Genomic DNA, 14607 nt, shown 5'->3' on the forward strand with positions numbered 1-14607 from the left:
ACCCCGGGCTGTCCTCCCGCCTCTGAGACCTGGCAGCAGCCGAGGGCAGGGTCAGCGTGCAGGGGTGACCTCTGGCCTTCACACAGGGAGGGCTGTCTGGGAGTCCTGTCCTGTCTTCTCTCAAGAGATGTGAGGACTTTGTTACTTCTCGCTCACCCCTTGTTCTCCCCTGGCCAGCCTCAACAGATTGCACCCATATGACAGCAGGGAGGGGGCCGGGTTACAGAGACCATCGGGAGCACAGGCTGCCTGGGGAGATAAGGAGACTGAAGATGGCAGGGCGAGGCGTAACTTTCTAATCTCTCAGTTCCCACAGAACAGTGGACAAGGGCTCTTAAGCAGGGAAGCTCCCAGTACTGCAGGGGGGACCCCGGGTGGGATGGTTGGGGCTCTGTCCTGGGCAGGTGCATTCTCCCTGGACCTTGCTCTAGTGCACCAGGCGCTCAGAGGGAAGCCTGGGAGTTCCACCCCAGAAGCTGGGAGCTGGCGGCAGAGCCGACCCAGCCCAGGACCAGGGCCCACTGCCGTCCCTGTGACACAGCCCCTCCTTAAGCTGGCCCCTTGGAAGCAGGGCCATCTGGGCAGACTGCGAGGGAGTACATCTCACGGGGTATGGGAAAGGGCCTGGGAGCAGTTTCCCTCTGGCCAACCCCCCTCTTCTCTTTCTGTCAATCTCTGTGTGTCTCAGACTTCGCTGGAGGACGGGCTGGGCCCTGCCTCCCCCACAGCACCCAAAGTGGACGAGACGTTGACCTGGGAACCAGAATGCCTCAGCTCCAACCTCGCCTCTGCCTCACATCCTGTGCAACCTTGGGCAAGTCACTTCCCTCCTCTGGGCTTCACCCTCTCCACCTGGGAAGGAGGACTGTGAAGCCGCTGATTTCTAGGGCTGAGCCCCCGCACACTGGGTTGCGGGTCTTCTACCTGGGATTGGTCTCATGGACATAAGGTCCAGGCTGCAGCCCGCATTGTCGGGCCAGGGGGAGGAGAGGGCGATTCCCTGTGTACTCCCAGCATCTCCCTTCTTCTCAGCGTCTCCAGGGCTCATGGAAATGCCCGTGTCTCTCTCAACAGGCCCCACCCAGCCCCGAGGGCTGGCGGATGGAAGAGGGTCCCTCCTGGCGGCAGGTGCCTGTCTCCCAGGAGAGAGGTGAGACTCAGTAAGAACATCTGGGAATCTGGGAGGCTTTGGGATTCGGAGTAGGATTTGGTGCCCGTTCTGGGCCGCGCAGTCAATGAAGCAGTGTATAGAAGCCCGGGGAGTTTTGGTGCCTGGGTCTGACTGCTCTCAGCAGAAGTCCTAAGCCCGCGGGCTGCAGTCCTGGGAGTCCCTGCCTCTGTGTGGGAGAGGTCACTGGCTGAGTGAGGGGCAGGACGTGCTGCCCAGCTCCAGGGGAGGAGCCCCAGGGAGGTAGCCTCTGGAGGTGGCAGCCCAGGCCCTCCTCCTGCCCTGTGCCCGCCTCACTCTCTGCTCTTCTTCAGGTGAGAGGGAGGTTGGGCGGCCCCAGCCTCCTGCTCCCTGTACCGTGTCCCCCGGCGCCTGGGAGAGCCCAGCCTGTTTGCCAGAGCCCAGCTGCCCCGAGTCTGAGAGCACAGGCCCCGGGCCCAGCCTGGCGGCCTCCCAGGAAGGTGGCCCACAGCTCCAGTGCCACAGCTCAGGCGCTTTGCCCAACTGCATGCCGAATGCCTCACACTCTTTGCTCTTGGACACGGACGGGACAGAGCCGAGCTCCCTGAAGGAAGTGGAGGCAGGAGAGGCCGCTGACCCAGAGGAGGCAGTGAGGAGTGAAGACATGGTTAGCACTGCAGAGGCTGGAGGCGGCCCGCCCAGCATGCCCTTGACCTCTGCCGAAAGGTGAGTCTCCCACCACCTGGCTCTCTGGCTCCTAATTGCGGCTGTGGTTAAGAATCCCCTGGTCTGGATGGAGCGTGAGAAGCACTCACTGGGGTTTAAGACACTGACACTTAACTAAGTGTAGGCTCCAGGACCGGAGGGTTTAAAGACACAGGGACTCAAGAGTAGACAGAGCCGAGAGAACCACGCCCCAGGGAATCTGACCAAGGCCATGTGCCCAGAACAATGGGATCTGAGCTATGCAGGCTGACGGGGGGCAAAGCGGAGCTGGTGGCGTGGGGATTATAGACTGCTCTGAACTTGAGGAGGTGTCTGGGAGAGACCACAAGAGTGTGGACCCAGGATGTTGGCTCAGATCTCCCCGAGGGGAGGTTTGGTTGGGACCGAGGGACTGGATCATGGGGCCCATAGGAGGATGGTGTGATCTTGGTCTTTGGCCCAGGTAGGAGTAGGCCAGCTGGTCTACCTGCGCCTGCTGGCCCTATAATCTGCATGTGGTAAGGGGTTTGGTTTCTGGTTGGTTGAATAGGGGTCATATGGAAGAGGCTTGGAGGACCAAGCACTGCCCCAGGTCGTGGACCTAATGTGTAGTAACTGGACTGGTGACCCCACTCCCACCCTAATCCTTGGTTCATGGTGACAGAGAAACTCAGTGCCAGAAACCAAAGAACCGTCTTCCTGTGGTTTAGAGGCCTGGTAGCCAGAGGAGCCTCGGTATCCACAGAGGGAGGGTTCGGGTTAACAGAAGTTAGTTCATCCGACCCAAAACAGAAGTGCAGAAATCCAGAAAACCGTACTATCGTAGTAAAAAAGATTTAACTGTGGCTTTGTCTTGGTAAATGACACTACATATTATGTAATAGGTTTACTTTCTCTGATATTTAACACAGTGGGGGAAGTTTAATTTTCCCAGTGTGAGTTTGCTGGTCTGATGAGACTTTTCATTCATGCCTGCCTGATTTTCTGTGAGATTATAAAGATCATTTAAATGGCCCATATATATATATATATATATATAGCCATGTTGAGGTTTAATTAGCATACCACACAATTCACATGTTCAAAACATACAATCCCATGACAATTTGTATTTGCATAGTGATTGTTTTCTTCTAAAGTGTTTCCTTATCTAAATATTATTTTAGTAACAATTTTAATCACTTGAGTTTTCTTTTTATCATTTCATTTTTCTTTTTTGAGAGGTAAAGAGAGAGATAAATAGAGACAGAGCTTCAGTGGCTGGGGCTGGGCTGAGGCTGGAGCTGGGAGTTGGGAACACAATCCAGGCCTCCCACGTGGGTAGCAGAACCCAACTGCTTGAGCCATCGCTGCTGCCTCCTAGGCTGTCACTAGCAGGAAGCTGGAATGCAGAGCTGGAGGCAGGCATTGGACCTGGGTGTCCTGACTCGGAGTCGTGACTGGTAGACCAGATGTCTGTTCCAGTTACTTCATCGTTTCTTAGATGATCCTCTTCACATTTCATTTATTTATTTTATGTGAAAGGCGGAGACAGAGATCTCCATCTGCTGGTTTCTTCCCCCAAGTGCCCACACAACCAGGGCTGGGCCAGGCTGAAGCCAGGAGCCAGGATCTCAGCCTGAGTCCCCCATGCAGCTGGCAGCGACCCAAGTCCTTGAGCCGTTTCCCAGGGGGCATATTAGCAGGAGGTTGGAGTGGGAGCAGAGCTGGGCCTGCAGCCCAGGCACTGCAGCGTGGGACATGGATGTCCCAGGTGGCAGCTTAACTGCCGTGCCAAACGCCTGTCCCTTTCCATGTGACAGTTGTGTCATCTTTGTTCCTTCCTCTTGCTTTGTGCACTGAACCCTCACCATTCCTTCCTCGCCAGGGGCTTTCTGTGTGATTTCTGGAGTCTTCCAGCAGCCCCTTGCAGATCCTTCATGAGATCCTGCTCCCCGGCAGGTTTGCAGTTGCACTTCTCAGTCAGTGTCCGTGGGGTTTCTCCTCAATGAGCCTCGAGAGCAGTGAGCAGTCAGCCGTTGGTGCTGAGTGAAGAGGGTGCTGCTGTTTTCCTATTAAGACGGCTTTTGCTTACCTGTACAACTCCCCAGCTGTGCTGGCATGACCACGAATATTCATTAGAGGTAGCCAGGTAACACTGCGCCTGCTTGTAGTGTGCAGTGGGGACACAGTCAGGTAGAGAATGATCGAGAGTCTTGACATCCGCCCCCGAGTGATCTCTGATTCTGTTGGGGGTGCCTGGGGCCTGTTCCCGTTCCTCCTAGGTCACCACGCAGGCTCCCTTGGTAAGGGCTGCTGGGCTGGGAAGGGAGAGATTGGAAGCCACCTCTTTGACTGCCAACTGTCATCGGTCCTGGAACCAACCAAGCTTCCTGGTTTTGGCCCCTTCCTTGCACTGTCCCTGGCTTCATGGTTATCAGTAGAGGCTGGAGCTGGGGGCTGCGGATGGAGGCCTGTGAAGGTAGCCTCAGGGAAGGGAGACAGTCTCACCTTGCCTTGGGTTGGACAGAATACCCCCAGGTCCTCCAAGGGCTGGACCTGCCACCTGAAGCAAACCTAGTGTGGAATGTGCCTGTGCTTTATCCGAGGAACCTCAGTGCACCCAGCTCAGCTCCAGCCCTCCTGGCCTTGAATGCGAACCTCCTGCCAGGGTCTGGTTCCAGCTCAGCCATTCCCTGGGGGAGACCAGGGTTCAGCTCTTTGCGCGGCTAGGCCATCATTCAAGGCACTAAGGCTTTGAGCTCTGGGCCCCGCCTTTTGTGACAGGCCTGCAAAGACACTTGACCAGAGACCTTGCTGGCCCATCCCGAGTGGGAGGCTGAGGACCCCAATGACTCTTCCAGGCTTCCCGAGAGCCCTATGCCCCAAGCAGAGACCCCAGAGGAAGGCCAGAGGCCACTGGCTGGAGACAAACTGGCTAATGGTGTCAGGACGGACAAAGTGGCCTGGAACTTGGCCTCTCGCCTCTACCACCTGGAGGGCTTCCGGAAGTCTGAAGTGGCTGCCTACCTGCAGAAGAAGTAAGAGGCTTCGAGCCTGGGCAAGGCTTGAGGCTGAAGCAGGACGGGGAGGAGCTGCCAGTGGGGTTCTTCTACCGGTGGCCTCTCCCTCTCCTCGGCCGGTGTCCTGCCCCTACTCCAGCCCTGTCACCACCTTATGTCCCATCAGCCTTGCCCTGGGCCCCCACCATCCTTCCGCCTGTCCCGCCTCCACCTCTCCATGCCTTGATCTCCACTTAGAGCCCTGCACCCAGCTGCCTTGCCCACCCCCGCCTTCCTGGGTCCCTGCCACTCAGCACGCATGGGGTTCCAGGGGCAACATCCCAGACCTGGCTTCCCCTGACCCTCTTAGGGCCCAGGGTCCAGACTGGCTGTACCCTTGCCTTGCTCAGCCCCTATCCCACCTGATTCTGTGAGGTGTGCAGGCCCTGGGGACCCCAGCCCAACCTTGGGGGCGGGCTTCATCCCCATTTCCCCTCCCAGCAATGACTTCAGCAAGGCCGTGGCTGAGGCGTACTTGACCTTCTTCCAGTTTGGAGGCCAGAGCCTGGACCATGCCCTCCGGTAAAGCCTTCGGGCCCTCTCTGGGGGGAGGGGCACTGTTGGGGGGGGGGGGCGGCTGCAGGGCAGTGACAGCTGCCAAGGTCCCGGGGTCCCAGCCTGGCTCTCCCTTTGGTTCTGGCCCTCCTGGCAGGGGCTTCCTCCAGGCCCTGGTGCTCAGCGGGGAGACCCAGGAGCGGGAGCGAGTCCTCTACCAGTTCTCCAAACGCTTCCATCACTGCAATCCTGGGCTCTTCCCCTCAGCAGGTAGGGAGGCGTCGGCCCGAGAGCAGGGCAGGGGGGATTTGGGGGGACCCAAGAACGGGATGGCACGGAGCTGCCCTGTGTCCACTCAGGAGCTCCCTGGGCGGCGGCTGTTGGGGGTGTGGTGGGGGCTGCAGAGCAATGGGGGTGGTCACCCACCTGTCGTGGGCAGGAGAAATGGAAGTCTGGGTTCCAGCACAGTGTTTCCACTCGTGTTCTCGGGCAGATTCTGTTCACACCCTGACCTGTGCAGTCATGCTCCTTAACACGGACCTGCACGGACAGGTGAGGATGGGGGAGAGTGCCGGGGGGGCGGGGGGGATCCTGGGTGGGGCTGGGTCAGGGGCTGCAGTGGGGGTGGGGAGTATGTGGAAGAGAAGACCAGAGCCTGGGATGGGTCTGGCAGGGCCCTGGGGGATGTGGAGAAGGTTCTGGAGCAGCCAGCTGGGGCTGCTGTGTCGGGGAAGGGAGTGCCAGCTACCCCACTTCTCCCCACCACCCTGGCCACAGAACATTGGGAAGAGCATGAGCTGCCAGGAATTCATAACCAACCTGCGTGGCCTGCAGGACGGCGGGAATTTCTCCAAGGAGCTACTGAAGGTGTGTTACCAGCGGGCCTGCCTGGCGGGCTCAGGACCCGGGGGCTCCCTGTCTCAGACCCAGAGCCTTGGCTCCTTGACCCGAGGGGAATACGGAGCTGGGGCCTGGCTCTGCAGGAAGCACCCCTGGGAGGATGGGGCTTCTTTCTCAAGGGCTGCTAGCCCCTGGCTGGCAGCGCCAATGGCATCTTGGAATTTGCCAGCCAGGCAAATGTATAGACTCCCTGTGCTGGACCTACTGAATCAATCTCTGAGGCTCCGGTAGTGTTTTAATGGGCTTCCAGATGATTCTCAGGCTGGCAAAATCCAAGAGGCTCTGGTGCATTGGTTCCCTGAGTAGATGGAGAACCGAGCTTCACGTAGCGGAAGTCTGGGGCTCAGCCTCAGGAGCTGGTGTTGCTGAGTTGGATTTCTAGCCAAGGCAAGTTCCTCCAGGAGGTCATAGTCACCTTATCCTGTCCTTATGTGGGTGATGCACAATGCGTCAAGTGCTTTGCACAGTGTCAGGTGCACGGTGTGTGCTTAGTGAGCATGTAGGTCATTTGCTGTCCTATCTATTTAGTGAACATTTATTGAACACTTACTGTGTGCCAAACACTTTGTTAGGCGCTGCAGGGCCTACAGAAGCAGTCAGGATACATCAATGTCAATACTATTTGTTATATTTTTTACAAGTGCATTCGTTTGCTTACTATGCATTTGCTGTGGGAGTTGGTCTCTCCAGCCAAGACGGCACATGGGTGACTCATGCACCATTCATGAGCACTAGCTCAGCCCTAACTAAACTCCAGTGGGACACAGAGGGACCCCACTGCCTTGATCATCATGTCTTCTCACCCAGCGCAGGGCCTGGCACATGGGAAATGCTCCATAAGTAGTTTTTTGAGTGGGTGGCTGGATGGATGATGGATAAATGTCTGGATGCCTGGATGTATGGATAAGGACGCAGGATGGATGGATGGATGGATGGATGGATGGATGGATGGATACACGGATGCATGGATGGATGCAGGATGGATGGATGGATGCATGGATGCATGGATGCATGGATGGATGCGTGGATGGGTGATGGATGCATGCCTGCATGGACAGATGGATATGTGATGGATGGTTGCATGGATGGAGGGGCAGCTATGCTGGCGGGGGGACACACATGCTGCCTCTCCTACCTCTACTAGACAGTTTAGGGTCCCCCAAACCAGCCCTGGGTCTCCCCTGCTCACCTGTGTGCTTCTGTTTCAGGCCCTCTACTGGTCTATCCGAAGTGAGAAGCTTGAGTGGGCCGTGTGAGTGAAAACCCCCTTCTCTTCTCCTAGCGCCCTTACCCCTGTCTCTGGGCCTGACCTCACCATTGCCCACTGAGAACTGACCAAGTGCAGACCCTTTGCATGGGGCAGAGGCAAAAGCAGTATGGGGCCAAGAATAGCAAGGGTGTGGCTAAGCAGCGTGTCCAGGAATTGGTAGGTTGTCTTTAAGAGGGTCTCCTTCTAGTGGGCCCTGGGATGTGGGGCTCCCCCGCAGGAGAGAGGGTGCTGAGGCTTTGGGGCGGTGGGTCCCTCCCAGCGATCTTTGCTCAGTCAGCACCTCCAGCTCGATTCTCTGATATCCAGGGATGAAGAAGACACAGCCAGGCCCGAGAAGGCCCAGCCGTCTCCCCCGGCTGGCAAGATGAGCAGCCCCTTGCTCCAGCTGGCCCAGGACCCCGCAGCGCCCACCTACAAGCAGGGAATCCTGGCTCGCAAGATGCATCAGGACGCCGACGGCAAGAAGAGTGAGTGTCTGTGCTGCCCGAGAACAGGGCGGTGCCTGGAGAGTGGAGCTGCTCGGGGAGCGTGTGCGGTGCGCGGACACCACCTACGTTCCTTCCTCATTGTGAGGGAATGGTGACCACTGGTGTGGGGCAGGATGGGCCCAGCAGCCAGACCCCGGGGTGGGGATTAGCGTATCAGGGTCTGGGGTCCAAGGGGGAAGGAGCTGAGTGAGGGAAGGCTGGATTGAGTGTGGGGGTGTGGGGCACGGGGGACGGGTTTTTACTTTTGTGGTAAGGGCCGGAGGGGGAGAGGGACAGGTACGACTTCTGGGGAATGGTGGTGTCTGACCTGAACTAAGGGGATGAGGCTCTGCATTCTTGAACTTGGGCGGAGGGTGTCCCCCACAGAGAAAAGAGTGAGCAGAGTGTGCTGAGCTCGTGGGGACGTGAAAGGCAGCGATGGGAGCACATTCGGGCCTCATTCCCCAGGTGGCCGAGTGCTCTTCAGCAGGGCAGCAGCGTGGCCAGAGCAGTGACCTTAGCGACCAATCTGGAGTCACAGATTGACCAGGAAGGGAGCTAGCACGGGCTAGGAGAAACCACAGGGGCTTGGGCAGGGCCCCTGCATGTGACCACAGGGAATCAGGCCTTCTTCCTCAGGAGCTAAGAGCAGGTGTAACCACACAGGACCAGGGTGCTCAGGGACCCGAGCCCTTGGGCCCCTCTAGATGGGTATCATGAGGTCATCTTGCAGGGAGCAGACAGGTACCTGAGTGGGACTGTGTGTACGGGGGGGATGTTTGCACGTGGGGTCATGGTCACGTATTTGGGGAGGGCACGGTCTATAGGAACATCCATGTTTGCTCATAGATGGTTTTGGTTTGCCCTTGAGGCCGTGTGTGGAGAGCCTCTGTTTTCTGGTGTTGGCATGCTGTGTGTGTGTGTGTCTGTGTGTGCACACCCTGGGGACTGTGTGTGCATGTGTGTGCGTGCACACCCTGGGGAGCAGCAGGAGCTGTGCACATGATTGTGTGGGTTTGGACACGGGTTCGGGTGCCGCCGTTCACCCGTGTGCTTTGCTTCCGGAGCAGCACCGTGGGGCAAGCGTGGCTGGAAGATGTTCCACACGTTACTGCGAGGGATGGTTCTCTACTTCCTGAAGGTAGGAGGGTGGCCCAGGAGGGGCCTGGAGCTGGTGAAGACCCCTGCCCTGAGCCCCTGTGTCCTGTGCAGGGAGACAGCCACGGCCTGGAGGGGCAGAGCCTGCTGGGGCAGATGGTGGATGAGCCCGTGGGGGTGCACCACTCGCTGGCCACCCCGGCCACCCACTACACCAAGAGGCCACACGTCTTCCAGCTGCGGACAGCAGACTGGCGTCTCTACCTCTTCCAGGCCCCGTGAGTCCCTGGGGCGGGAGATAAGCCACTGGGCGGCCACCCCTCAGGTTTCCTCTCCCGTGGCCCCCCTGGCCCCTCTGAGCACTGCTGGCCCCCGGGACAGGGACACTGGATGCCGGGGTGCCACCAGTACTGCCTGCTCCTCCTCTTGGCCCATGCATCAGTCTCCACCAAGCAGACACTTAGGGCACTTTTGTAAAGTCTATTGCCCACCCCCCTACCCTGGATTTTGCTATTTGACAGATAAGAAAGCCACACTCAGGGGTCAACCATGCTGCTGGTTGCCGGGCTCCTGCTCCCTGGAGGCTGAGTCCTGGGCAGCATGATGGCTGTGCAGGCCACAGGGTGGTGGAAGGGCGACAGCACCGATGACCTCCTCTGCCCGCAGCACGGCCAAGGAGATGAGCTCCTGGATCGCGCGCATCAACCTGGCCGCCGCCACGCACTCGGCGCCCCCCTTCCCCGCCGCCGTGGGCTCCCAGCGCCGCTTCGTGCGGCCCATCCTGCCCATGGGCCCAGCCCAGAGCTCCTTGGTACGGCCTCCTGGAGGGGCGTGTGCGCCCCCCAGCCCCAGGGTCAGTGGGAGGGGACGGGCGGGCACCGACCCGGGAAAGAATGGGGGGTGGGGTGGAGGGCCGTGCACCTGGACCCGAGCTGGGGTCGGGGGTTGTGGGGCGGGGCTGCAGCCTGGAGCTGGGGCGTTGGAGAGCAGCGAGAGGTGGGCGCCTCGAACCGGGGCCCTGGAAGGGGCATGCGGAGCTGGGGACCCAGGGGCATGGGACAGCTTCCCTTACTGCCGGCCACACCCAGGAGGAGCAGCATCGATCCCATGAGAATTGCCTGGACGCTGCCTCCGACGACCTGCTGGACCTGCAGCGGAAGCTGCCCGAGCGGCGGGGCCGCGGCCGGGAGCTGGAGGAGCACCGCTTGCGAAAGGAGTACCTGGAGTACGAGGTGAGGCCTGCCGCGCTGGCCGCCCCTCTGCCGCCCCCTCGTGGACGCCCCTGTCCCTGCAGCGGCGTCTGGGCGGAGCGCGAATCCCAGCCGCGTGGCAACAGCGTGGGAGCTGTCAGCCTGCCGGCGCAGTGCGAGTGGCCCCGCCACTTTTGTCCTGGGGAACACGTGGCAGCCGCTTGTCTGCTAACCCCCAGAGGGGACAATATTTGTATAATTTTTTCCTTTCTATTTGGCTTTTCCTAAAAAGAAGGAAAAGCTGTGTTTTAATTGAGTGATTCCCTCCCGTGTGGACCCGGTGACAGGTGGGGCGCCTGGGGCTGGTGGGACTGGCGTGGACAGTCTCGTTTAGTGGTCTGACACCTCTGGGGCGAGCACTGTTGTGCCCCTTGTACAGACCAGGACACAGAGATGCCAGACCTCCCGTCCGAGTTGACCTGCAGCTCCCGTCTTGTCCCTGTGCCCTTCAGGGCCCGAAATTGAGGTCCAGGCCCACTCCCCCACCCCTCCCCCGTCCCACCCAGCCACACCCCTAGGTCTGCGCTGGTGCCGCAGCGGTGCACTTCCGGTCACTGCAGTGCTCAGCGCCCACTTCCGGCGCCTGGCTGTCCTGTGGGGTGGGGGACTGCCGGGCAGGAGGGGTAGCTGAGGTGTGGATGAGGGTGGAGGAGGGGCCTCCTCCGCCCCATCTGGCCCATCCCTTTGGCCTGGGCGTGCCCCTCCTCCTGCTTTATCACAGATCAGCACCTGCACTGGGTGTTGCCTGGAGCCAGCCCCAGGGGTCCCTCTCCCTCACAGGGTTTTAATTTCCCATGGTCCAGCTCGGTGAGTGTGACTGCCCTTAGAAGAGACAGCACGTTCACAGGCTGTCACGCCAGAGTATGGTTGTCATCATCCCCTTCATCATCCCCTTGGTCGTCGTTGCTAACCTTTGACTGTGTCCTGACTTTGAAACTCAGCTTTAGCATGCATGTTAGGATGGTACTTCAAAAGATTCGTGGAAAGTGGAGTTACAAGGAATTATGTTTGTTTTTTTCTACAAAAATATTTAAGTCCATGTATGTTTTTTTCATAATATACATTTTCTGATGATCCCTCATATGCATGGATTTCAATTTTTATTTTGCACCAAAATGAACTTTTTTTAAAAAATGATTTATTTATTTGAAAGGCAGAATTACAGAGACAGAGAGGTCTTCCATCTGATGGTTCACTCCCCAGATGGTCTCAGTGGACGGAGCTGAGCTGATCTGAAGCCAGGAGCCAGGAGCTTCTTCCAGGTCTCCCACATGGGTGCAGGGGCCCAAGGACTTGGGCCATCTTCTACTGCTTTCCCAGGCCACAGCAGAGAGCTGGATCGGAAGTGGAGCAGCCGGGACTTGAACTGGTGCCCATGTGGGATGCCGGCGCTGCAGGCAGCAGCTTAACATGCTGCACCACAACAGCTTCCCAATAAACTCTTCTTTTAAATCAGTTTTCCCATGCCATATTTGAAGTACCCGCGTATGCATGGGAAAACAAGGCATCTATAGGATGTGGTACTCCCCATGGTTTCAGGAGCCCATTGGAGTCGGGGGTCTTGGAACTTAGCCTGGTAGGTGGTAGGCAGGGTGGGGGGAGGCCAGTGTAGGCGGCAGGTGAGAGCAGTTGGCACCACCCTGTACAGAGCCGGGTCGTCACTCAGGGCGCACAGATGGCAGGTGGAGCGGGCGATGGGTGGCCTAGAGCTGTCAGTCACAGCACTCCCGGGAACGTGTGCGATTGTAAGGGGCCTGAGTGGTGTGCTGTGGCGTGGGCGGTGGCCTGGACACTCAGCAGGCTCTCACCATCAGCCCAGCCTCTTCTGCACAGGGCTTTGTCCCGGTGGCTTCACACACCTATGGGTTGTACCGCACCATTGCAGCCTCCTGTGGCCCTGGAGCCTGCGTGGTGCTGAGGGGGCCGGCCCTGCCCGTGTGTTGCAGAAAACCCGCTACGAGACCTACGTGCAGCTGCTGGTGGCCCGGCTGCACTGCCCGGAGGGTGACCTGGCCCTGTGGGAGGAGCAGCTGGGGAGAGAAGCTGCAGGCGCACGGGAACCCAAGCCCAGCCTGAAGAAGTCCCACTCCAGCCCGTCCCTGCACCAGGAGGAGGCCCCCACCACGGCCAAGGTGAAGCGCAACATCTCGGAGCGCAGAACCTACCGGAAGATCATCCCCAAGCGGAACCGCAACCAGCTGTGAAGCCGAGCGAGAGCTATGGAGGAACCTGGAGGTTCACTCGCCCCCCCAGCCCCAGCTCTGTGGACCCTCAGCGGCCCCAGCCCCTGGCCACTCCCAGGGGAAGAGGGAAGTGGAAGACTTGGCTCTGCTCCCAGAGCCTGTCCCCTGTCGCCCTCCCTGTCCCAGAATCCAGAGCGGCCTCATTTCTGGGGCCTGCGCGTGGGCTCTGGGCCTGCAGGAGAGAGCTTGGGGCAGCAGCCAGGGGAGCCTGAAGTCAGCCTGGCAGTGGGAATTAGGTGACCTGCTGGGGGAGGCCATGGGAGAGAGTGGAGCAAGGGCCTCTAGGGAACGCCCAGCCAGCCTCTTGGGATACAGGGAACAGGAGGTGGCTCAGCCCCTGCCCACTGAGGGGCAGCCTGCAGGCAGGGGCCCTCAGGGGCTCCGTCTTGTTGCACAGACAAGGAGAAGGCAGAGCCCAGGGGCTGGGGCCTGGGAGCCCGGGAACAGGAGGTCTTTGTCTCCCAGAGGCGCAAGGGGCTTCCCCAGGTTCAGACCACTTTGTGGGCAGAATCCCCCAGCCGTGGAGAGGCGAGCGGTGTGGAGTCAGGCTGGAGACCAGACGAGACCTAGCCGGGCGCGGGAGACTCTGCCGGGCACCCCTCCCTCCACGGCCCTCACAGCTGCATTCCCCCCGGGGGGCCAGGACCTCTTCCCTGCCCCAGCCCTGCTCCCTGCTCTGGCTCCCAGGGGCTTTGCAGCCCTCCCCCTGGGAAATCCCCTGGTCCTGCCCTCTGGCTGCCTCCCAGTGGGGCCTGATCTCTAGGGGAGGTTCTGGGCTGGAGGGAGCAGCCTCCATTGTCTCTGTTCAGCCAAGTGTGCCGGAGGAGGAGGCTGGCTGGCTGCTGCCTGCCACACTGCCTCCGTGGGCCCAGGGGGAGGTGTGTGTGAGGCAGGCCGGCCCGGCCACCTGCAGAGTGGCAGGCTCTGTGCCCCCTGTGCCCCTGTGCCTGTGTGTGTGAGCACGAGGCACGGGGCGGTGGGCTCACGAAGCTGGATGGAAGCTGAGAATCTCGTACCCCTGCACCGGTTTATTCCGTGCCTGTGACAAAGCCTTCTTGAGGGACTGGAGAGTTGAACGCGCGGTGACAGCTGCGCCTGTGGGTTCCCTGCTGTTGGCCTAAGACAGCACGGGCCTCTCTCCCTGCCCCGACACCCCACCCCAGTCTCAGGCTCCCGTCCAGCAGCCTGTAGGGCGTGGCCAGGTGTGTCAACAGCTCCCTGGGGAACTGATGTGTAGCAGCCACTATCGCGTTCCATGGCCTCACTTTAAGGGGTGAATTCTAGCATGAGGTGGATTGGACCAGATGTCTGCAAAGTCAAGTGGCTTTCACCGGGTTGATTGAACCTCGCTGGACTGGTGTGACTCTTCCTTTTTAACGTTTATTTATTTATTTGAGAGGCAAAAAGAGATCTCCCATCTGCCGGTTCCCTCCCAAAATGCTCACAACGGCCAGGGCTGGGCCAGACCAAAGCCGGGAGCCGGAGCTCAATCCGGGTCTCCACTGAGCCATCACCTGCTGCCTCTCAGGGGCACATTCACAGAAAGCCGGAATCAGGAGTTGAACCCGGGCACGTAGATGTGGGCGGTGGGCGTCCTCAACCAGTGTCTGAAGTGCCCCTGTCATTCCTAAAGCCAGAATAAAAGGTGGAGGTTCGTCTGAATGTGTGCGTGACGCTCCCATGCGCCTTTGCTCATGCAAGACAGTGCCTCCCCTCCCCCCGGGCATGTGAAGCCTTCAGAGCCAGGGGACCCCACGTGCCTAAGCTCACCAGCCAGTGCTGCCCAGGCACCTGCCTGGAGGGGCCCGGGGAGGTGGAGACTGCGTCGTTGAGGCTGCAGTTAGGACGCATGGCCACTGGAGGGCGGGCTTGCATCTTCCTAGTTCCCCCTGCTCAGGTGTGTGGCTGCCGAGCGCCTGCTCCTAGAAAGGAAGTGAATCTGTGTGCCCCTGTGCCATCCAGGAGCAGCGCCTTCCACTTCCCCAAGTCTACGGTGGCTCAAGGCCAGG

The 14607-nt window shown here is 59.5% G+C and overlaps 1 protein-coding gene across 5 annotated transcripts in view; it reads left to right on the forward strand.

Moving 5' to 3' along the window:
• The window catches only part of PSD4 (pleckstrin and Sec7 domain containing 4), a 36257-nt gene extending 21997 nt beyond the window's left edge, over positions 1–14260 (forward strand). For 3 of the 5 annotated variants that reach the window (XM_051836537.2, XM_051836526.2, XM_051836531.2), the window contains 15 exons: positions 689–814; positions 1075–1150; positions 1483–1855; positions 4678–4854; positions 5317–5397; positions 5528–5640; positions 5810–5922; positions 6148–6237; positions 7479–7522; positions 7847–8007; positions 9078–9148; positions 9220–9383; positions 9772–9916; positions 10194–10337; positions 12302–14260. In XM_051836537.2, the coding sequence (XP_051692497.1) occupies positions 689–814; positions 1075–1150; positions 1483–1855; positions 4678–4854; positions 5317–5397; positions 5528–5640; positions 5810–5922; positions 6148–6237; positions 7479–7522; positions 7847–8007; positions 9078–9148; positions 9220–9383; positions 9772–9916; positions 10194–10337; positions 12302–12559 (2136 nt within the window). In that variant the 3' untranslated portion in view covers positions 12560–14260. The remainder of the gene's footprint in view (positions 1–688; positions 815–1074; positions 1151–1482; positions 1856–4677; positions 4855–5316; positions 5398–5527; positions 5641–5809; positions 5923–6147; positions 6238–7478; positions 7523–7846; positions 8008–9077; positions 9149–9219; positions 9384–9771; positions 9917–10193; positions 10338–12301) is intronic. The other 2 variants (XM_051836561.2, XM_017340163.3) reach the window with 2 other exon arrangements.
• The last annotated feature ends 347 nt before the right edge of the window (positions 14261–14607 follow it).

The sequence above is a fragment of the Oryctolagus cuniculus genome, chromosome 2 (genome assembly GCF_964237555.1).
Source record: "Oryctolagus cuniculus chromosome 2, mOryCun1.1, whole genome shotgun sequence".
Lineage (NCBI taxonomy): Eukaryota > Metazoa > Chordata > Mammalia > Lagomorpha > Leporidae > Oryctolagus > Oryctolagus cuniculus.